Source organism: Palaemon carinicauda, chromosome 1 (assembly GCF_036898095.1).
Source record: "Palaemon carinicauda isolate YSFRI2023 chromosome 1, ASM3689809v2, whole genome shotgun sequence".
Classification (NCBI taxonomy): Eukaryota; Metazoa; Arthropoda; class Malacostraca; order Decapoda; family Palaemonidae; genus Palaemon; species Palaemon carinicauda.
The window spans coordinates 264,481,686-264,504,843 of record NC_090725.1 but is presented as its reverse complement, the minus strand read 5'-3'; the positions used below and the strand labels follow the sequence as shown (position 1 = coordinate 264,504,843).

The window sequence follows — 23,158 nt, the reverse complement described above, 5'->3', positions numbered from 1 at the left end:
GTAGTAAAATAAAAAGCCTTTTATCTAATAAACTAGATGGCAATGCAACAATGAAGACATTGATATTACTGTAAAGCAGTTCTATCCGAGTATAATTTTCATTTTGATGAAGACAGCTTGAAGGATTTGTCCTCAAGTATTAGAGCAGAAAGAAACTTATAACTATAGGAAAAGTAAAGCAGAATTTGGGCATTAAGGTGGAGGAATCGAAAGCAAACACAGGAAATAAGTACACAACAAAGAAAGAAAGACAGAAGCCAAAAGGATACAGTAATGTACATTCAATCCATAAAGGCCAAAAGGAGGGTCATTTTTCATGCAGTTTCTATGAACATCTCATGAGAAACTTGCATAAATGAAAAACTTGAATCACCGCACTAACCAACAAACAAATGGCATACGGAGAGCGCAATCCAGATGACGTCAACTTGGACACCATCTTCGTGACGGCAAGTTTATCGCTCTTTCTGATCTGATGAAGAACACCCAAGGCATGGAATTGCACCATAACACTGCAATGAACAAACATAAGGTTACAGTACAGAGCTCTTGAAATCTTATAATTTACAGTAATCTTATCTTCTATATCTATAGACTACTTTTATTTATGAAACTTTTTTTTGAAGAATTTTTGGAAGGAATCGTTTAATTACCTAACACAAAAGAAATGAATATAATTCAAATCACTAACAGCATTCTTTGACTACTTTCATATTTTTGTTTATTCTAACAACCATAAATTATCTTTTAATGAAATAGGAATATAGTAGTAATAGTAAAATATGAAAAAAAGAGGATAACATGAATTACAGTACAGTACCTAGAAACAAGACTTTCACATCAAATCTTTCAATCTTTGTAACTATTCAAACGACAACCATTCTTAAGACAGTTTGTAATTGCAGGTGAAGTCTTACTCTTTGTTCTGCAAATGCTAGACACCTGACCATCTGGTTAACTTTATTTTGGCAAGTAAAATTTGACAAGAAATTTTTTTTCAATTATTGCTAGCTATGGAATATCCATTGCATTCAAGTAAAAAATTTACTATGTGGTCTTTGTTACTAAACAACGAATTAGATAATTTCAGGTTACTTTCATTAAATTCCATTAACGTTTTTTTTATTATAGTAATTAAGAATGCTAAGTAATCCAGTATTGATAGTGCAGTCATAAGAAAAGGCAGGAATTACTGGAGAGAATATTTAGACAACAACGCTGATGAGGCTGACAAACCTTTGAATTTAGGGAGTGGCTATGGTGTAAGAATTGCTCACAAAATTGTTAATGAAATCTCTACTGGGGCAAAGAAGAAGTATATACCCATCAAAAAGAGAGATGGATCTGTTATAACAACTGAAGATGAAGAAAGACAACTTTGGATGGAACACTTTAGTGAGGTCATGAATAGGAGATATGAAGAGAATAATTTGATTGATAAACCTGAAATTGATGAAGACCTTGATATGCACATGAAGGAATTCAGTGTGTTCGAAGTTGAAACTAACAAAGTAAAACGATGGAAAGCCCCTGGATGCGATGGAATAACTGCTGAAATGATATTGTCTGAAAATGATGTGACTCCCAGACTACTTACTAGATTATTTTGTGGAATGCGGTGTGAAGAGGCAGCACCTGATGAATGGGAGCTAGGAGTGTTAGTAAAAATGGCAAAAAAAAAAAAGGAAATCTGACTGATTGAAATAATTAAAGAGGCATCACACTTACACCAGTTGTCATGAAAATATGTAGTATGCTCATTCTAAAGAGACTAGAGAAAGACTGATGAAAAGCTGAAAGATGAAAAGGCAGGATTTAAGAAAGGTAGAAGTTGTACTGACCAAATTTTCATTTTCAAGACATGTGGTACAGCAATGTGTTGAATATAGAAAACCACTTTTGATGGCATTTGTGGACTATGAAAAAGCCTTTGATAGTGTACTACGGCCAATTTTGCGGAGTGTCCAGCAATATCATTGATTTCTTCTTCAATACATAAATTTGATTAATTCTGTTAAAGAGCATAGCAAGAGCAAAATTAATGTTGGTGGAGTCCTATCTAATGAATTTCCTGTAATCAGTGGAGAACTCCAACGGAATGTGTTGTCACGTATGTTGTTTATCCTCCTCATGGATTTTGTAATGCATAGAACAGTTGGGGATGGTGGAGGATTGGACTGGATTGGTAACAAGAAATTGACAAATCTAGAATATGCTGATGACGCTGTCCTTATTAGCATAATACCACAGGATTTGCAAAGCTTGCTTACATAAATGCATGAAATATTACATGAAGTGGGGCTTTAGATAAATAGAAGAAAGAGATGAGAACGGAATATCCAAAGGAAGATGATATATCATTAGGAGAAAAGATTAACGAGGTAGAATCATTTTAATATTTAGGAACTATGATCTCTAATACTGTATAGGATCTTTAGAATTTGAGTTTAATGAAAGCATGAGAAAAAAAAATTCAGGAAATGGATACATTACGTAAAATTTGGAAATCAAATTGCCTGAAACTATATGTATATAAAAATCAGGCTATATATCAGTTTAGCGAGATCAGTGTTACTATATGGACACCAGTCGTGGTATGAAAATTAAATAATATCCAACAGATTTTGTATTATTATTATTATTATTATTCTTAATAATAATGGATACGCTACAACCCTAGTTGGAAAAGCAGGATGCAATAAGCCCAGGGGCTCCAACAGGGAAAATAGCCCAGTGAGGGAAGAAAACAAGGAAAAAATATTTTAAGAACAGTAATAACATCAAAAGAAATATCTCCTATATAAGCTATAAAAAACAAACAAAACAAGAGGAAGAGAAAGACAGAATAGTGCCCGAAAGTACCTTCGAGCAAGAGAACTCTAACCAAAGACTGTGGAAAACCATAGTACAGAGGCTATGGCACTACCCAAAACTAAAGAACAATGGTTTGATTTTAGACTGTCCTTCTAGAAGAGCTGCTTACCATAGCTAAAGAGTCTCTTCTACCCTTACCTAGAGAAAAGTGGACACAGAACAATAATAGTGCACTAACCCTTTGGGTGAAGAATTGTTTGGTAATCTCAATATTGTCAAGTGTATGAGGACAAGAGGAGAATATGTAAATAATAGGCCAGACTATCCAGGGTATGTGTAGGCAAAGGGAAAATGAACCGTAACCATTGAGACGTATCCAATGTAGTAATGTCTAGCAAGTCAAAGGACCCCATAACCCTCTAGCAGTAGTATCCCAACAGGTAGCTGGTGCCCTAGCAAACCTACTACCTATATTTGAGAACAAAGCCCTTAGAACAATATTGGGAGTTAAATGGCAGGACAGGATTAGAAACAAAAACTATAAGAGATTACTCGAGTGCCATATGTGAATGAGATCATGTTAAGGGGTAGATGGAGATGGTTTGGGCATGCTCTTTGCATGCTTTAAGAGAGATTAGTTCAGCAAACTTTCAACTGGGTTCCACAAGGCACTAGAGGACTACGAAGCATGAAATAGGAGATGATAGATGGAGAAGTACTGATTTAAAAGCTCAAGATGGAGACGACTGGAGAAATCTAATTGAGGCCTTTTGCGATAATAGGCGTAGGAGATGATGATGATGATGATGATGAACCAAACTATGTTTCTATTAAAGGTTAAGTCTTATTCTGAATACTACTTGGATTATTACCATAATGCTCTAGGATATTTTTATCTCGGTACATTTCGAGGTGACACGAACAAAGGCCAAGGATGTTCCGGAAACAGATCAAGAGTAAAGCTGGAATTTACACCGTTTCAATACCAACTAACAACTACCTAAAAGGTTATTGACACCTCATTATAAGTTTTAAAAGTAATGTTCCAACTCCGCTGAGGTCATACTCATGTGTAAATAACGAGGTTTTGTATTCGTGTGGAAATAAACATTCCTTTAAAAAAAGTCTATACGTTACACAAACAGAATCTAAGAGGATCTAAAAAGTTAATCAAATCATAGTTTTGGAGGCATAATTTCTATGTATACTGTACACAATACAAAGAAAGGATCCTCATTCAAACTACATAGGTAAAGTCTTCAATCTTACCAGTCAGAACTCAAAGCCTCTTGAACCTCTGACACCCAGCGTTTTACCACATCAGGGGACTCCTTCATAATATGCCGACAAGAAACCAGAGCAGCGCTACTTACTCCAGAGGCTCTGTCTACAATGGCCTGCTTCATGTATCTTTCTATTGCTTGCATCATTGTGGCCTGTGAAGAAAGATTAAAAATTAATACCGGATAGTACAGCAGCAGTTCTATTAACCCTTTTACTCCCAAGCTATTTGGAACTTCCCAACCCTTAACCCCCCGGTATTTTCTTTTTCAAGCACATTTTGCAACATACTTTTTTTAAATTGCTCTAACAGCCTTAATTTTTGTCATAGAGAGGTCAGGTTGGTCTCATTCTTTTGGAAAATGCCTGAAGTTTCTCATAAAGTATCAAAAATATGCAAAAAAAATGTAGATAGCAGTTTTTCGCAAGGACGTACCAGTACGTCCATGGGGGTAAAGGGATGAGTTTTGTGAAACGTACCAGTATGTCCATTGGGGGTAAAAGGATTAAAGTTACCCCCAGACTTAGGGGGTAGTCTGAATCCTATTATTCTTCATTCATTAAAGTTAGCGCTCCCAAATTATATCATATTTCTGGGCTCGAACCTGTGCCGCCCAGTGAATAAGCTCCATTTAGCACTTATTCTTAGGTAATTTACTGCTAAATATACCAGAGAAAAAAATGTAAAGGAGTGCTAGGTTAACTAGCTCGCTCACCTATTGGTGTCGGTATAAAATTGGGCGTATAATCCAGAGGTCCCGCACTATTTAGATTCATCCACGACAAAGACCCCAATAGAGGAGAGCCGTTCAACCTCACTCAGCACCACCAACTCTGCATCCGCTCAGAACCCTACTCCTTTTAGCACGCCTTTATGGTAACCCGCTTTTTGTTTGTGCTCTCGTGTTTTTGCGATTTTCCTTTGGATTATGGCTTCTTCATCGGTTTCCCAGGAGACACCGTCTAAGTTAAGTACCAAGCTATGTTTTGCTGTGTTTTGAGCAATCAAGATCGTTTAATATTTAAATTATAGGAGTTTATTCTCTTCGTTCATATCGATCTTGCTTGATTCCGCTTACAGTTGGTACTCCTGTTTTGAGAGCTTTTAGTTTCACTCGCGGTGTTACTATGTGTATTATTTTTATTATTAATTAAATTTTATTTGTTATTGTGGATATTCATTATTTAGCGTTTAGAACCCTCGTGGTTCATTTTTAGGGCCGATATCAGTTACGTATCGTATGGCTTGCCGACCTTCGTTACTAGGCGGCAATGTTATTTTATAAGCCATCAGGTGTGTCCTTTGTGATTTATTTATTATGTTGCATGCCTTGCCCTAAATTTTTTATGTGTATATTTATATAATTTTTCAACGCTATTACTATTATAATGAATATTTGTGCTATTACTCCGTTTGATCTGTCTGGTTGGGGATCGTCAGTTGGTAGCCCTGCTGCTCCGTATCACGTGATCCTCCCCCAAGCTCCCCCTCTCGCTAGGTGGGCGGCTAGGCTTCTCTCCCCCCTCCCCTAGGGGACCGTTGCCTTCCCTCCTTTTAGAGGGGGTAGTTCAGTGTTTATGGACTTTGTCCTCCGGGTGTCCCGGCGGGTTCGTCTCTGTCTAGACTGGTTGACCACCGGTCAACAGAGTTGGATCCCGGTGCACCCTATTGTATATTCACTTATCACACTTTTATTATGTTATACGAAACCCTCCGGGTTCGGTTGGCGGTTCTTATCTACAGTTCCGCCCCCCTATTAATTTATAACAGTTCCTATGATTATATATGATTATATATGACAGATCACTATCCCGGAGTTCCTATATGAATTGGTTTATGGATATACTTTTATTTCCCGGCCCGGGGCTTAACCTCGCTCCGGGAAATCAGACACCATGTGTCTTAATTCTTTGTTGCATCCTTTTTATGCTCCCGGCTCGACCGGAATGGATAGCTATACTTTAGTCTTAAGTTAGACTTATGTTTAGGCCCGGGTCCTCCGGACCCGCCCCTACTTAAGAATATTACAGTTAAGCTCTAATCTTATGTTAGACTTATGCTAGGCCCGGGTCCTCCGGACCCGCCCCTACTTAAGAGAAATACAGTTTCTCATATACTATTCTTTTTATAGATGGTGCATTGTCAGACGACGGCCTGTGCGGCTGTTCTTCATCAGCCTTGTGGCCATACCGTATGTCGGTCTCACGCCCTCTGCGGAGTTCAGCTGGAGGACATCGTGGTATGGCACCCTGATAACTGTATGGTCTGTTTTGACCTCATCACCACCCTTGGATCTGACTCGGTGAGTCCCGTTGGCTATGTTGCCTTCTTATTTATTTTACCTTTTTTTTTGGTATACATACACTATTTAGTAAGATCTCTATGGTCTTGAAGGACCACTGGGAGTCTTCCCTTTTATAATGCCCACTATTATTTCAGGCATCCCCGGAGCAAAAGTCTGCGGCTCGGGCCACACTGAAAGTGTGGGTTGGTGGTTTTGCCCGAAACGTGAAATCCAAGCAGCCTTACGTCCTATCCGAAGACTATTGTGCCATGATCTATCCTAACGCCAAGTCTTCAACCGCTGTGGCTAGGCATGTTGCAGCTCCCATCATTGCCCACATTGATGCCACCATAGCGGGGTTCATTGATCAAGAACAAGATCCGTCGGATGCCCCCGGAGATCTGGAAGACAATGTTGCTTCCATGAACCTGGATGTTGAACCCATGTTATTGGATGATCCGGATGCAGGTAGGGTGGTAAGTGAGGCAGGTGTTACCGGCGCTGAGATTCCTATCCTCAGCCCCGCTCTTTCTTCTTCATCTGATCGCTCTTCCTTTCATGGTTTTTCTGGGGACCGTGATTCGTCTCAACGATCACACCCGGTTCCCCCCAAGGATAAGTCTACATCTAGAACCTTACCTAAAGCTCGTAAGCCTCACAAGGCTTCCCATAGTTCTAAGCTGAATACAAACCCGTCATCTAAGGCTTCTGGCTCCTCCTCTAAGTCTCACGACCTGGGAGTACAATCCGCCACTCCTGCTCCTAGCCCGGGCCTTTCCGAATCAGCCATGCTTCGCATTGTGTCGGAGATGCAAGCTAAGTTGGTGTCGGAAATGCAGGCCAAGATGGACACGATGTTCTCTAACATCGGTCAGAGACTTGGGGCATTAGAGCAAGGTGCTCCGGAGCGAGTCCAAAGCTCTCTCATCCCGGATGCCTCTAAGCTCCCGCCGTTTACCAAGAATAATCCTTGGCGCATGGCTCTTCATTCCCCGTTCTCAGACGGAATGTTAACTTTGGAAGGTCTTGGCACTCGTCCTCTAGAGGACTTTGAATTCTTTCCTCCTGGTCTGGCATTTCCATTTCATGGTTATGCCAGGCTTACCGAGGAAGCTCTGGTTCGGTTAGATAAGGTCCCCAAAGAGACTGTCATCTTCCCAAAAGAACAAGCCCAATCTGTTTGGGCTAGGTTCCTGAATGACATTGGTTGCACCAACACCATGTTGACGCCTTATAAGAGCTCCTTCACAATGTTCTTAATGGACAAAAACACCGTGACTCCATGCGTCAATAAGGTAGCAGAGCTTGCTTTCCAATATGCTCTGGAGGAGAAGCCCTTGCCTCCCATCCGAGAGGTGGATCCGATCTCCCTCCTTCTTCCTTCTGGCATTGAGTGTTGGGACAATGTCCATACCACTTTTACCTCTGGCAAGCTATCAGCGGACTGTGCTTCAGTTATGTTTAGTGAGCGGCTTCCCCGTCTCCCGGAATCCCTCATTAAACAGGAGTATGATTCCCGCCTACGTGTTGGCCGTACTCTGAACTTGGCCACGTCCACGGAGTCGATAGCCTTAACTTATGATACTGAGAGTATCTTTAAGTCTCTCAATAAGGCTATGTTGCAGTCATTATACTACGACCTTTATGACTTCGCTATTGCTAAACGTAGGTGTCGCAAACACGTCCTGGCTGAGGCGACTATTAGGCACGAGCCTAATAAGCTTATCCGGTCCTCCTGCTGGGGTTCAAATCTCTTCCCTGAGGATCTTGTAGAGGAAGTCTTGGCAGAGGCCACTAGAGTCAATCAGAGCCTTAAAGCCCGTTGGGGTTTGACTCCTAAACGGAAATATGACCCCGCAAATTACCAAGCCCGGGGTAGGAAGAAGCTCCGCCCGTATACCTCCACCCAGTTCAAGCAACAGCAGAGTAGTTCGTCCAATTTCCGACTGCCTCTTCCTCCATCTCCCGTTGCTCCTGCACAGCCTTCCACCTCTCAGGCTCCTTCGGACGACTATGTCACCGTTCTGCTCCCTAAGAGCCAGCTTTCCGGTGCCTCCACCACTTCTCCTGCCTTTAACCAGTCTTATGAGGCTCATAGCTCTTCCCAGAGTTATAACAGAGGTAGAGGCTACCACCGTGGTTCAAACCAGAACAGAGGTAGAGGAAGAGTCTTTCGCAAGGGAAAGAACTTCCGAGGCGGACGTGGAGGCAACTCCTCAAGCCAATACTGAGGTGCAGCAGGTAGGGGGGAGGCTTTATGCCTTCCGCAACAAATGGAGGTTCAGTCCCTGGGCTTTCAGTATCATCTCCAAGGGACTGGGGTGGAGTTGGATTCAAGGGCCTCCTCCTCCGAACAAATTTCATCAACATTCCACTCCGGACCTAGTCGAATTTGTCCAGGATCTGTTACAAAAGAATGCCATACAAGAAACGAAACACCTGAAGTTTCAGGGTCGGCTGTTCAGTGTCCCGAAGAAGGATTCAGACAAGAGAAGAGTGATTCTAGACCTATCCCTTCTCAACTTGTCCATTCAATGCGACAAGTTTCGAATGCTTACCGTCTCGCAGGTGCGGACCTTACTTCCCCGTGGGGCCGTCACCACCTCTATCGATCTTACAGACGCCTATTATCACGTCCCGATAGCGAGACACTTCCGTCCGTATCTAGGCTTCCGCCTAGGGGACAAAAATTACTCCTTCAAGGTGATGCCTTTCGGGCTCAACATCGCCCCAAGGATCTTCACAAAGTTAGCAGAAGTCGCTGTTCAGGAACTCAGAAATCAAGGGATTCAAGTAGTAGCCTATCTGGACGACTGGCTCATTTGGTCAGACACCTCCCAAAATTGCCTAAAAGCCACTCACAGAGTCATCCAATATCTTCAATCTCTAGGCTTCCAGATCAACTTCAAGAAGTCCCGTCTTCTTCCGAAATCGAAGTTCCAATGGCTCGGCCTGCAATGGGATCTTATATCTCATACTCTGTGTCTTCCCAAACCCAAGAGGTTAGAGATTGCAAGGAACACCAAACGCTTTCTCAAAGACAAAGTAAGTTCCAGACGACTCCAAGAGAGGATTCTGGGGTCCCTTCAATTTGCCTCAGTGACGGATCTACTTCTGAAGGCAAAATTGAAAGATATCAATCGTGTCTGGCGTTCGAGGGCGAACCGGAAGCTCCGGGACAGGAAAGTCCGCCTTCCTCCCATTCTACGGGAAAGACTTCTTCCTTGGACAAGAGCCAACAATCTGTCAAAGTCAGTTCCCCTTCGATTTCCGCCTCCGAAGTTAATCATTCACACGGACGCATCCCTATCAGGTTGGGGCGGCTATTCTCAGCTCAGGAAAGTTCAGGGTCTTTGGTCTCCCTTATTCCGCCAATTTCACATCAATGTGCTGGAGGCCATGGCAGTTCTTCTAACCCTGAAACGTCTCGCTCTACCCAGGAGACAACACCTTCGTCTGGTCCTCGACAGCGAAGTGGTGGTCCGCTGCCTCAACAGAGGCGGGTCAAAATCAGGGCCTCTGAACCATGCTCTAGTAGCCATATTCTCCCTAGCAGCCTCGAACCGTTGGCATCTTTCAGCTGTCCACCTGGCGGGAGTGCGGAACGTAGTGGCAGACGCCTTGTCCCGGACCTCCCCTTTAGAATCGGAATGGTCACTCGATCTAAAGTCATTCCGGTGGATTCTCTCTCGGGTTCCCGGTCTCCAAGTGGACCTCTTCGCCACGGAATCCAACCACAAATTGAGAGTATATGTGGCTCCCAATCTAGACCCTCAGGCTTACGCCACAGACGCCATGTCACAGAATTGGGACATCTGGGAAAGGATTTATCTCTTTCCCCCGGTGAATCTTTTACTGAAAGTCCTAGACAAACTGAGATCCTTCAAGGGACAAGTAGCCTTGGTCGCACCCAACTGGCCCAAGAGCAACTGGTATCCTCTCCTGCGAGAGTTGAGACTATATCCTCACCCGATACCCAATCCGGTTCTGTCTCAGATAGTACAAACACGCGTTGTGTACGCTTTCTCAAACATTCAGAGCGCCCTAACTTTATGGACTTCATGAAGTTTGCGGCCATGCATGGTGCCAATATCGATCCTCAAAACACCCTGTTCCTAGAATCAGATAAACGGGATTCCACCATCCGCCAATATGATTCTGCAGTTAAAAAGTTGGCAAAATTTTTGATAGACTCAGACGTGCACTGTATGAACTTGAACCTTACAGTCACTTTCTTTAGAACTTTATTAGAATCAGGTCTGGCAGCCAATACTATCACCACTATTAAATCTGCTTTGAAAAAGATCTTCCTAGTGGGTTTTAACATAGACTTAACCGACTCTTTGTTAGCTTCAATTCCGAAAGCCTGTGCCAGACTGAAACCGGTTACTCGTCCTACCCCGGTGACCTGGTTCCTTAATGATGTACTCAAATTGGCTTCTGATACCATTAACAGTTCTTGTGATTACATTCCCCTTCTCAGGAAAACACTTTTCCTGGTGAGCTTGGCTTCCGGGGCAAGAATTTCTGAACTGGCAGCCTTGTCGAGAGACCCGGGTCATATTGAGTTCCTTCCTTCGGGAGAGGTCCTTCTTTCACCTAACAAATTCTTTTTGGCTAAGAACGAAGACCCTCAGAACAGATGGTCCTCCTGGAAAATTGTTCCCCTCACGCAAGATCCGTCTCTGTGCCCTGTTACTACTCTTAGGTCTTATTTATCCCGGACCTCCTCTAACTCCTCGGGGCCTCTATTCATTAGAGAACAAGGTGGTACCATTACCATTAAAGGGATCAGGCAACAAATTTTGTATTTTATTAAACAAGCTAGCCCTGACTCTTTTCCTCTTGCACATGATATCAGAGCGGTTGCTACTTCGGTGAACTTTTTTCACCTCATGAATTTTACGGACCTTTCCAGGTATACAGGGTGGAAATCACCGTCAGTGTTCAAGAAATACTACCTTAAACATTTGGAAGCCCTAAAATTTTCTACAGTAGCTGCAGGGAGCGTAGTTACTCCCAGGTAACTCACATGTTAATTCCTTGTCATTTTTATCTCTCCCCCTTACCTGCCTCATTTATACCCTATTTGTATTCGTTGGTTTCGCACCTGAATACTGTTATTATATTTGTAAATTTTTAACTCCCGAGTATCTGTATATATTATCACTCACGGCATTATTATACCTTACCTTATTTGTCAGTTGTTCTACCAAGTGGATTTATGTTCCTTTTAAGATACCCTTATAATTGTTTTTGGCACTCATCTCTGATTAAAGCAACTTGTATTTCCCTTACGCTTATGTTTTTTCCTTTATTTTGCAAGTTTGGTGACATTTCTCTTGTATATATTCACTGGGCGGCACAGGTTCGAGCCCAGAAAAGGGATTTTGACGTAGGAAAAATCTATTTCTGGGCGAGGGACCTGTGCCGCCCAGTGAACCCTCCCAGCTCCTCTCCCTTGGAGTCCCCAAACTTTGGGTGCTAAGGAGTTGGGTTCTGAGCGGATGCAGAGTTGGTGGTGCCGAGTGAGGTTGAACGGCTCTCCTCTATTGGGGTCTTTGTCGTGGATGAATCTAAATAGTGCGGGACCTCTGGATTATACGCCCAATTTTATACCGACACCAATAGGTGAGCGAGCTAGTTAACCTAGCACTCCTTTACATTTTTTTCTCTGGTATATTTAGCAGTAAATTACCTAAGAATAAGTGCTAAATGGAGCTTATTCACTGGGCGGCACAGGTCCCTCGCCCAGAAATAGATTTTTCCTACGTCAAAATCCCTTTACTGTACATAGGTGTTTGGTTTGGCATGTTGTATAATACTCTTAAACCTTATTGGGGTGACTTTTGTTTCAACTATATTCAATCATTTGCATCAGGTTTTGTTTGGCAATGTGTTCCACAAGTTCACCTCAATTTATTTCAGCAAAATAAATGTAGGCATTAATACAGCATGATTAATGTACTTACACATTTAATTTGTTAATTAGAGTATTTTATATACTGTATATATTCAACATAGATTAATTTTAAAAATATCTCTAGTTTTTATGCTCCCAAGGGGAGAAGCACAGTCTTCGGCAATGAGATAGCAGCTACTAATCTTCGCTGAGCTGTCAGCAATTCTCCCCAAAAGAGGGAAGGTTGTAAAATGGCTGATGAAGGGAAGGGCTCCCTTGGAAGGGAGAGCAGCCCAACACCCGGGGAGGTTAACTCTCCCTTGAAAGGGATAAGTCCTACAAACCTTGGATGCTCGTGATAGCACTCTCTGCTCCCCTACAACAAGCCTTGTTCAAGTTGAAGGTCGGCATCGAGTGCTACCTCGTAACCCATGAGTAGTTCACAAGCTGCCACCGGTAGCACCAGACAGACTAGAGCGGTCAATTCCACAGGAACAAATGAATCTACTTCTACGTTGGCCCCTTTAGCTGAACAAAGAATGGCATCGCTAAGAGGAACAATAAAAGTTATGATGAATACAAATCATAAAACCGCTGGAAAAAAGTTATATTTGAAGCCGTCAATAAAATTAACTTGAGCAGAAGAAACTAGTAGGGAGCAACATATAATCCACGAATAGGAAAGGTGACCGCCCAAAAGAACTGCCGGCCATCCACGTAAGAGGGAGGCCGGCAAGAAAAGGGAGTACAGTAGTAGTAGTATCAATACAATTAAAGCTTCCTTGCAGCGAGAACGCCGTAATACGCTGTCACACAAACAGCACTGTAATATAAGTTACACATATATATATAAAACATCTGCGAATGGTTCACTGTAATATATATGACGAAAGAGACACCGAACTACAGTAACTGTAAAATAATCAAAGCCAGTCAAAATCGGGAGAGCGCGGACAGTATGTCCCTCTCCACCGAACCAAGAAAGCAAAATGGTTACTCAAACCTGGTGTGTGAGTGAGCAGGGTAGCCGAGCAGACACCAACCCCACCTGCTAGTTATCTCTCATTTAATAAAATTATCTTGGCTAGTTCAGCTTTGCTGTAAATAATACTCCCAATATAAATAGTGGAGTGTCTTTCTTTGCGCTGGAAAAAATTCACTTAAAAGGCACAAGATATAAAACTCTGTCGTTTGACTTATAATCAAGAGCTTTACTGTGACTATATTGCAGTTTCTGTCCTCCGTTCCAGCATGAAACCACTCTGGTTGGTCCAAACAAGTCAGGAATATAGAAGTGGAGAATTATTTTTTTATTTTTATCTAAGGTAGCTTGGACGAGGATTGAAACTGGTAGATCAATTGATTTAAGGTTTTCAGGCATCCTGACATCTAGGGTCATTGACGCCGAGAAACTGGTAGACGAGAATGATCATGAATGGGAGGTAAATCAGTTGTTGTTTGCGGATGATACTGTACTGGTTGCAGACGCGGAAGAGAAGCTTGGCCGATTGGTGACAGAATTTGGAAGGGTGTGTGAGAGAAGGAAGTTGAGAGTTAATGTGGGTAAGAGTAAGGTTATGATATGTACCAGAAGGGAAGGTGGTGCGAGGTTGAATGTCATGTTGAATGGAGAGTTACTTGAAGAGGTGGATCAGTTTAAGTACTTGGGTTCTGTTGTTGCAGTAAATGGAGGAGTGGAAGCAGATGTACGTTAGAGTGTGAATGAAGGATGCAGTGTTGGGGGCAGTTAAGGGAGTAGTAAACAATAGAGGGTTGGGCATGAATGTAAAGAGTTCTGTATGAGAAAGTGATTGTACCAACTGTGATGTATGGATCGAAGTTGTGGGGAATGAAAGTGACGGAGAGACAGAAATTGAATGTGTTTGAGATGAAATGTCTCAGGAGTATGGCTGGTGTATCTTGATTAGATAGGGTTAGGAACTAAATAGTGAGGTTGAGAACGGGTGTAAGACATAAGTTAGCAGCTAGAGTGGATATGAATGTGTTGAGGTGGTTTGGCCATGTTGAGAGAATGTAAAATGGCTGTCTGCTAAAGAACGTGATGAATGCAAGAGTTGATGGGAGAAGTACAAGAGGAAGGCCAAGGTTTGGTTGGATGGATGGAGTGAAGAAAGCTCTGGGTGATAGGAGGATAGATGTTAGGGAGGCAAGAGACCATGCTAGAAATAGGAATGAATGGCGAGCAATTGTGATGCAGTTCCGGTAGGCCCTGCTGCTTCCTCCGGTGCCTTGGATGATTGCAGAGGCAGCAGCAGTAGGGGATTCAACGTTATGAAGCTTCATCTGTGGTGGATAACGGGGGAGGGTGGGCTGTGGCACCCTAGCAGTACTAGCCAAACTCGGTTGAGTCCCTTGTCAGGCTGGGAGGAATGTTGAGGAGAGGTCCCCTTTTTTGTTTCATTTGTTTGATGTGGGCTACCCCCCAAAATTGGGGGAAGTGCCTTGGTATATGTATGCATGATCTAAGGTAGCATACCTTGTGCTTGTAGAAGCTAGCAGTATGACTCGCGAGTAAGATTCATTAAAATAATACCATGTTAAAACCTTAAATCCCTTGATCGATAGATTGATTTGAGGTTTTCTGGCATCCTAACTAAACCTCTTGAACCCTAAGGTCATAATCTGACCTTACCTCATAGTAGGGGAACATAGTGTCGGCATGCCCGTAAAAATTAAACATCTACAAGAGTGCTTTATAAATATGAACTTCCACCAAAACATGACAGATAACGTATCTTTATAAAGTATATTAAAAAAGAAATCTGTGGACTTTCATTCTCACGAATTTTAAGTTTCAATAAATGTAATTCAACAAAATGAAGATGAAAACAGATACGAGATTACTTCTTGAGAGTTTGACAGTAAAATAAAAAAATCTTACCTAAATGTACAGTACACTGATACATGAAATTACTGTAGGGTTACTTAGATACAAAAAAAAATCAGTACATAGCTTCATAAAGTACAAATATAATTCAAAAATTAAATATTTCAAAACATTTACCTGCCGTAAATTTCAAGTAAAGATAAACAAGTCAATCGACCGTGTGCGTAAAAATGATGATGCATTTGCCAGTCATGAAGGCTGAACATGTCCTCTGTAACTTATCATAAATGCATTTTTTTATAAATAACCGTTACATTCTTTGTCTAAAACCATAAAATTAAACAAAAAATACAAAAAACATCAAATGAAAAGTTGTGACATTTTGATTTGTGGGATATTCTGCCTCAAAAAATGTCAAACATTTCAATTGACTTTTAAATATCAGTCACACCAAAAACTCTATTGAGAGACTATTGCCTTCTAATCTCAGCATTTGAAATAAAGAAATTTTGAACTGAATAGCACTTACATCAGTTATTCGACAGAGGGCTCTGATTGCAGGAGCTCGGTACTGTTCCTCCCTTCCTGTCATGTCTTTAGTTAAAGATGATGTTACAATGATGGTGTCCTCAGCAACTTCGCAAAGTTCCTATGCATAAGAATAGATTACATTGTAATTGCTTATGTGGTAAAAAAAATAATTTTATAGAATAAAAACTACTAAAGAGGACCTCTAGGTAACTGAAGATACAGGTAATTTGACATATCCATAAGAATCCTGGAAAAAAGTGTAGAAGATAGATCACAAATATATAGTGTCCCAATGTATAATGAGTAAATTTAGGTACTACTCCATGTTATTTCTATGTTGAATGGTAGCATTTGTTAATCACAACATTTATACTTAAAACCTAATTAGGCTAATATCATACTCTTACCCATCACTTTTTTCACAAACAGTTGGTTCTTACAATAGAAATAAAGATAAGGAGAACAAAGTACCATAAATGGAAAAAAATAAAAGATACTGTATCACACTATGTCACTGCTTCAGAAAAACAAAATACATATACTAGTGTAATGGAAAATCAACCTTGATGCCGAGATAGACGAGGCGGCGCAGCACAAGGTCATTGCTCTGGAAGAGTTTTGTCATGGCAAAGAATGCATCAGTAGCCTCCTTGGTAGCAAGGGTCTCCCCCTGGTTGAGGAGGTAAAGGATCTTTGTGAGGACATGGGTGCTTCTTTTCACATTGACAGGCGTTTCATTGAAGACTCTCGCTTCTTGTAGCACAGAAGTCTTGTCCACACAGTGGTATGGATTGCCACCTCCTGCAAATTAACAAAATTTTATTAGATCAAGAAAATAAATGCAAATATACAGCACAAAAATCACTGATATTTTATATACCATAAAGTATCATAAGTAATCATGAAATAAAAAATGTTTATGTGGGAGATTATCATGCTGTACTGCAGGCTAAAGCATTCATATAACTATGCACATATTTACATGGAGTATACTGAAAAAAAAAAAAATATATATATATTTATGTTATATATATATATATATATATATATACAGTGATACCTCGGTAGTCGAACGACTCTAAATTCAAACAAATCGGAGTTCGACCCAAAAATGCGAGTAATTTTTGCTGCGGTGTTCGAACAAAAAATCAGAACTCGAACAGCCAAACGCGTGGCCGAGTGAGATGAGCGGCCATCTCGGGTACTCTTGCTTGGTCGGGTAGCATCATTTCAAGAGAGAGCGTCAGTCCGACAACACGTGTTGAGAATTAATTGTGATTTAGTGCGTTTTATTGTCTTTTTTTGCCGATAATAATGGGGCCCAAGAAAGTTAGTGATAAGGGGAAGGATAAGAGGAAAACAGTGAGAACAACGATCGAGTTGAAGAAGGAAATTATTGCGAAATACGAGAATGGTGTACGAGTGTCTGATCTAGCCTTACAGTATGGCATGGCGAAGTCAACCATTTCTACCTTTTTGAAAAATAAGGAAGTGTTAAAGAAAGCTAATGTTGCACAGGGAGTGACAGCAATTAGTAAGCAAAGGCCACAAGTAATTGAGGAAATGGAAAAGTTGCTCCTTATATTTATTGAAGAAAAGCAGTTGGCCAGGGAAAGTATAAGTGAAGCTTTCATTTGCGAGAAAGCTCTTCATATTTATGAAGAATTGGTGAAGAAAAGTGCCAGTACTAGTGAAAGTGATTCGCCATTTACTTTTAAAGCAAGCAGGGGCGGGTTCGAAAATTCCGGAACAGAACTGGTATTCACCGTGTGACTAGGCATGGGGAGGCAGCCAGTTCAGATCAGGCCAGTTCGGAAACAGCAGTAGCAAACCGGGCAGTGAACATCTTTAATGATAATGTTATGTCTCACTTTAGAAGAATAGTGCAGAACAGAAAGAAGCAGCTGACAATTGACATGTTTTTCACAAAAGAAAAGAGAGCTGCTACATCCCAGCCTGATTCCCCTCCAAAGAAGAGAAACAGAAGAGAAAAAACCCCTGAAGGAGATTTGCCCTACCTTTTACTGCAGAGAGAAAAAACCCCTGAAGGAGAACTACCCAGCCACATCATGAAAGGGGACTCTCCTTCCAAGCAGTAACCTCCCCCTTCCATCCTCTCCACATCCATTCCTGTATGCCATCGAACCGCTGCTCAAAGGTATGTACAGTAAATGGTTTAAAATTGTTTTATATAGTTTTCCGACCAATTTCGTACACATTTAAATAATTATTGTTGTTTAGGTACACGTTTTATTAATATTTTGAGCATTTTGGAGTGCGTAGGAACGTATAAAAATAAATATCATTATTTCTTATGGGAAAAAAGGTTTCGGTACTCGAACAAATCGGAGGTCGGACACTGATCCCGAACGGATTACGGTCGAGTACCGAGGTATCACTGTGTATATATATATATATATATATATACAGTATATATCTCTACAGTAAATATAGAAATGGATATGAGAAAATTATAAACAGCTTGATTGGGATAGACTTCATATCACATATCAAGTTACTAGTACAAATCATTAGATACTAATTTCATAAGTATTGTAAAAGTATACAGTGCAGTACATAAATGCTAAAATATCATATACATCTGCTATGCAGGTATGTAAGGATATGAAGAAGTTGACAAAACTCAAGTCAACTTGTATCAGACCAAACACCAATTCCAGTATACTGTAAACATGTAATTATTTTTGAGTCATCAAAACAAATGACACAAACCAATAAGAGATTTCATGGAATAAACAACCTGAGTTGAAAAATTGAATGTAATATAGATTTGAAGCAGTACTTAATTAAAAACAATGTCATACTGTACATAAACCTTAGAAAAGCTATTAAATTCAACTTTCTAATCATTGAGTTAAATATGAGAGAGAGAGAGAGAGAGAGAGAGAGAGAGAGAGAGAGAGAGAGAGAGAGAGAGAGAGAGATCCTTTAACCTCAAAGTTCTACCAATACATCAAATAAAGAATATTAATATAGACAGTCATCTTTCCCACCGTTATCCACATATTAAGGTTGGCCCCCTCACCCCATCCACATCATTCATCCTGAACACATGCCCACGCCATCTCAGGCATGACACTTATCCCCTGTGTAACCTTTTATACACCTGCTGTTCTTATTTTCATTATTTTCCAATGTTTCAAGCAGTGATATTCCCATAATCCACATCCGTATTTTCATTTCTGTTCTCTCAAGGTTTGCTTCCTTTTTTCTCTTAAGAGCCCACATTTTCAATACATGCATGAACACTGGTTTTATTACTGCGCTATAGATCTTGACTTTCAGCTTTATTGTTATTTTCTCATCATATACCACTCCCGCTACCTCCCTTCACTTCCCCAAGGCTGCTTTTATCCTATTCCCAATTTCAACCTCACATGCTCCTTCCTGAATTATGGTACATCCCAAATATCTACCAGGAAATTGTTCCACCTGCTTTATCATCAAGCCTCTACTTGCTTATATGGCTATCCTGTCCCTATCATCCTTACTACACACCATAACCAGAAAAATAGTCCAAATATGTTAATAAACCATGTTAGAAACGCCTTGCACATCCTCTAACTATTGTCTTTGAGCTAACAACCTTCAATGGTTTAAAGTCCTCAACCCAAATGGATCATGTTTACCAGTCTACATGAGATTGGGATCATTAACTTTGATTTTAAGGTCTGAAAGTCAGACTTAACACTTTGAGACCTTTGCAATGCCAATGTCATTGCATCATTCTAGACCAGGTTAGTCATGTAATATTGATATGTTGGAAGTCGTACTTATAGGATGGAATGGTGCAACTTTTGTGCAATTGATAAAGTGGCTACTTTTGAATTTCTAGATGACCCCTCTGTCAAGTAACTATTAAAGAACTGACATTGTATAGCAAATGAATCAAGTGAATGGCATAATATAATTTTCATAAAATTAAATATTTCAACACTTACCTAGGATGTGTGCACTGTTCATTCAAAGAAGGGAGACCTCAATTATAATAGGAACCAGGAAAGGATTAAATGTATGCCATATCATACGAGATACCCCTTTGCTCCTGATGGTAAGAGGAGCAGTTAGGACTAGGAAGAATACAGTACACCTTCCTCTTATGGTCTTTGCCATTTTGTTATTCTACCCAAAGTCAATTAAATTCAGATACATGTATCTACATGAAATACAACATTGTGGTGGGTAAGTGGGTAGGATTTCTAAGCTGAATACCATATTACCATGGAAGACATGACATTAACAGTATTCAGATGTATGAAAAAGGTAAAAAATAATTAAGAAACTCCTAATCCTCTCAGCTCCTAAATTTCAATCCAGCCCAACAATGTATATTACCAGTAAAAAAGTACCACATTCCTCTTTCATGAATTACAAAAGATGGATATATTTTTACCCCACATGGGGTCATCTGACGAGACGTGCCCCCCAAGCACAAGGGCAGAGTCTCCAAGACCCCACTAAAAACACATTCAGGCCCCCCACTTGCCTGCAAAGAGTCAGCAACCCCAACATCTCGAAGACTAGACTCCTGGGGAAGAGCCATCGGCTTCTTCCCTACAACGGACTTACCTCGTCCCCTACTCTGGGTAGGGGAAGATGGGAGAGAAACACCGTCAGACTTCCCTCCTGGCGACGTCAAGGGCGAAAGGTGCTCGCCTTCCTGGGAGATCGCTTAGCGGACTACTTCTTCTTCGTATAAAATGAACCCACTGGATTTCACTCCACGACACACACTCCGGACACATGTCCGACGGAGAGCACACTCTACCCCTACACGAAGAGCAAAGGGAATGCGGGTCAACCTCCGGCTAGGACAAAACGCTCCACACGACTTCCCGGCTCTAGGCCCAGGACAACGGCAGGCATGCTCCATTATGCACAACACAACACCGTAAGACACAGGAACGCAGGGAAAGAATAAGGAATACACTTGGGAAAGCACAAGGGAATCAAGCGAACACGCAAGAACACAAGGGAAAGTACAGGGATACCACGTGGGACACGCGAGTCGGGGACACAAAGGGACACGCGAGTCGGGGACACAAAAGGTCGCACTGAGAAAGGAGAGCGTCGGGATGGTATCATGACGCGACCAGAGAACTTACTGAGGGTCGAGACCCAAGCTAACACGCGACCTGGCTCGGGACTAGCCTCAGGGCACGTATCCTTCCGCCTGAGGTAGTCCTCACAGAAAACGGAAGTAGGGTACCTCCTATAGTCCTCACAGAAAACGGAAGTAGGGTACCTCCTATAGTCCTCACAGAAAACGGAAGTAGGGTACCTCCTAGAGTCCTCACAGAAAACGAAAGTAGGGTACCTCCTAAGAAAGTAGTTCGAGGTAAGTCTCCGTATTGGAACAAAGTAATTGTTTAAATTAGAGCAATAGGCATCATTGATGAGCCAGCTGAATGGATTGAAGACTAGCTGACAAACAGAAAAGGAGTTGTAACCAATGGAGAAGCCTCAGAGTGGGCAGCCCTCACAAGCGGAGAACCCAAAGAATTCTTCCTTGGCCTATTACTATTTATGATTTACAATAACTTGCAGGTAAGCTTCATACCAAGGGAGAGGAAAAGAAAAATTGGCCAGAAATTCTCACTCTCATCCTAGACTGACAATGCAACACCATCTTAGATGTGCTGCTACTTTGTCCTTTGCGGGAGCCAGGTTTGCTACACTACCTGTTTAGCAGCTACAGTACTGTACTACAGGTCCCATGGTAAGGGTGTACAGTAACCTTTAGGCGCATTCCTGTGAGTAGTGAGTTGTGAGGGTGGTCTGATGCTTCTAGACACCTGCTCTCAATATTTGACCCAATGAAAAGTTTTCCAAAGATGATATGGTACATCTAATATTCTGGCTTCATGCGATTGAAACTGGGGTGGTTGTCTCATATCCTTGTAAAAATGTGTGTCAAGATTGTTCCAGAGACAGAAAGAACAGGGTTTTAAAATCTTTCTTGTTCCTTCCATACTGAAGGAAGAGACAGTGTTCCACCCCACGAATAAGAAAGTCTGTGCTAGTTGCCTTCGTAGGGAAGAGCTGAAGAAAAGCTGAACTCATGGCCACCTGTATTCCAGATCCTGGCAACTAACTCCTGAACCCAGGTGATGAGAGATTTTCCTTCCTTCAGAATGATAGCATCAGGTGGTAGTTAGGTCCCAGTATGTGGTAAGCAATCATGAAGGTTTCTGATCACGCTAAACGATCATAATGTTCCCGATCACAATAAACAATCTTCAGGTTTCTGATCGTGGTAAATGATCGTAAGGTTTCAGAAGGCTGTAAGTGATCATATGGTTTCTGATCACTATAAACTATCTCAAGGTCCCTGATTGTAGTAAACCATCGCAGGATTCCCGATCAAATATTTCTTGCGGGAAATGACAATCGTGGAAAATAATAAGGAAACAACCTGTTTGCTGGCACACGGAAACCTTGTTGTGAAGGTAAGATTTCAACGTGAACACACACAAGAAGAACGATCCTAAGTTTCTCTTCCTCTGTAAACTCAGTCTTCTGTTATAGCGGTGGTTAGACAACAGACACGCCCACAATAAACAAAAACTGCATAACAATGGTGCCTTAAAGTGAGTCAACTCATAACACAAGTGACCACTGCCTACACGCGGTCAATTAACCCCCCTAACTACCTTACTGCATTACACTGTTTAGACAAGTTTTTTTACCCCGGTATTGTAGTAAATATTACTTCACAAAGGTAATTGTACAATACTAAAGCGCTGTCCACACGATCGAGCATGCCCGACGGGCAAACAGTGATACCAGGCCACAATAGTTAGTGAAAATGAGGGTTGATGACGTCAGAAGCGGGAAAACTAAAGGCAGGGATCTGGCAACACTGTATGATGCCAGATCCCTGTCTGTGGTTTTCCGCTTCTGACGTCATTAACCCTCATTCTAACTAACTACTGTGGTCTGGTATTACTGCTAGCCCATTGGGCATGCTCGATCGGGTGGACAGGGCTTAACACAGCTTCAGTATAAGGTAATATGACTCATAACATGAAAATCATTGTCAGGTCACTCTCTTTATATTCGAGTAACAACAAAATACTATTGTTCCTTTCTAACAACACTAATGATACTATAGTGTATATAATTGTAATATGTTTACAGTACAGTACTGCTTAATTAGCTAAGATGAAACAACATAGACTATGTGAACACTGTCTTAACCAGCTCATTACCTAATAAGTACCCTGTATCTATGTACAGTGTAGTATTTTGTATACAATACTGTACTGTACTGTAAATATTTTAATTCTATTTCATTAAAGATATGAATATTTATCTCAAAACAATTACTTTAACAGTATGCTGTAACTTTACAATAGTTGCTTGACCAACACTTGTGGGATATGATTTTGCAATGAATGATACTGTGAGAATGAGTGTGTCAGCCACAGATGTGGAGTTGCACAGGGAGGGAAATAGGCCAAAGGCTGCGTGCAA

General features: G+C 41.2%; 1 protein-coding gene across 1 annotated transcript in view; it reads right to left on the bottom strand.

Annotated features, from left to right (window-relative positions):
* The window catches only part of LOC137639055 (coatomer subunit gamma-2-like), a 65,310-nt gene that overhangs the window by 29,847 nt on the left and 12,305 nt on the right, over positions 1 to 23,158 (bottom strand). Inside the window, exons 2-5 of the mRNA XM_068371378.1 lie at positions 16,224 to 16,462; positions 15,660 to 15,779; positions 4,084 to 4,250; positions 383 to 512 (exon numbers count right to left, since the gene is read on the bottom strand). Coding sequence (XP_068227479.1) covers positions 383 to 512; positions 4,084 to 4,250; positions 15,660 to 15,779; positions 16,224 to 16,462 — 656 coding nt within the window. The remainder of the gene's footprint in view (positions 1 to 382; positions 513 to 4,083; positions 4,251 to 15,659; positions 15,780 to 16,223; positions 16,463 to 23,158) is intronic.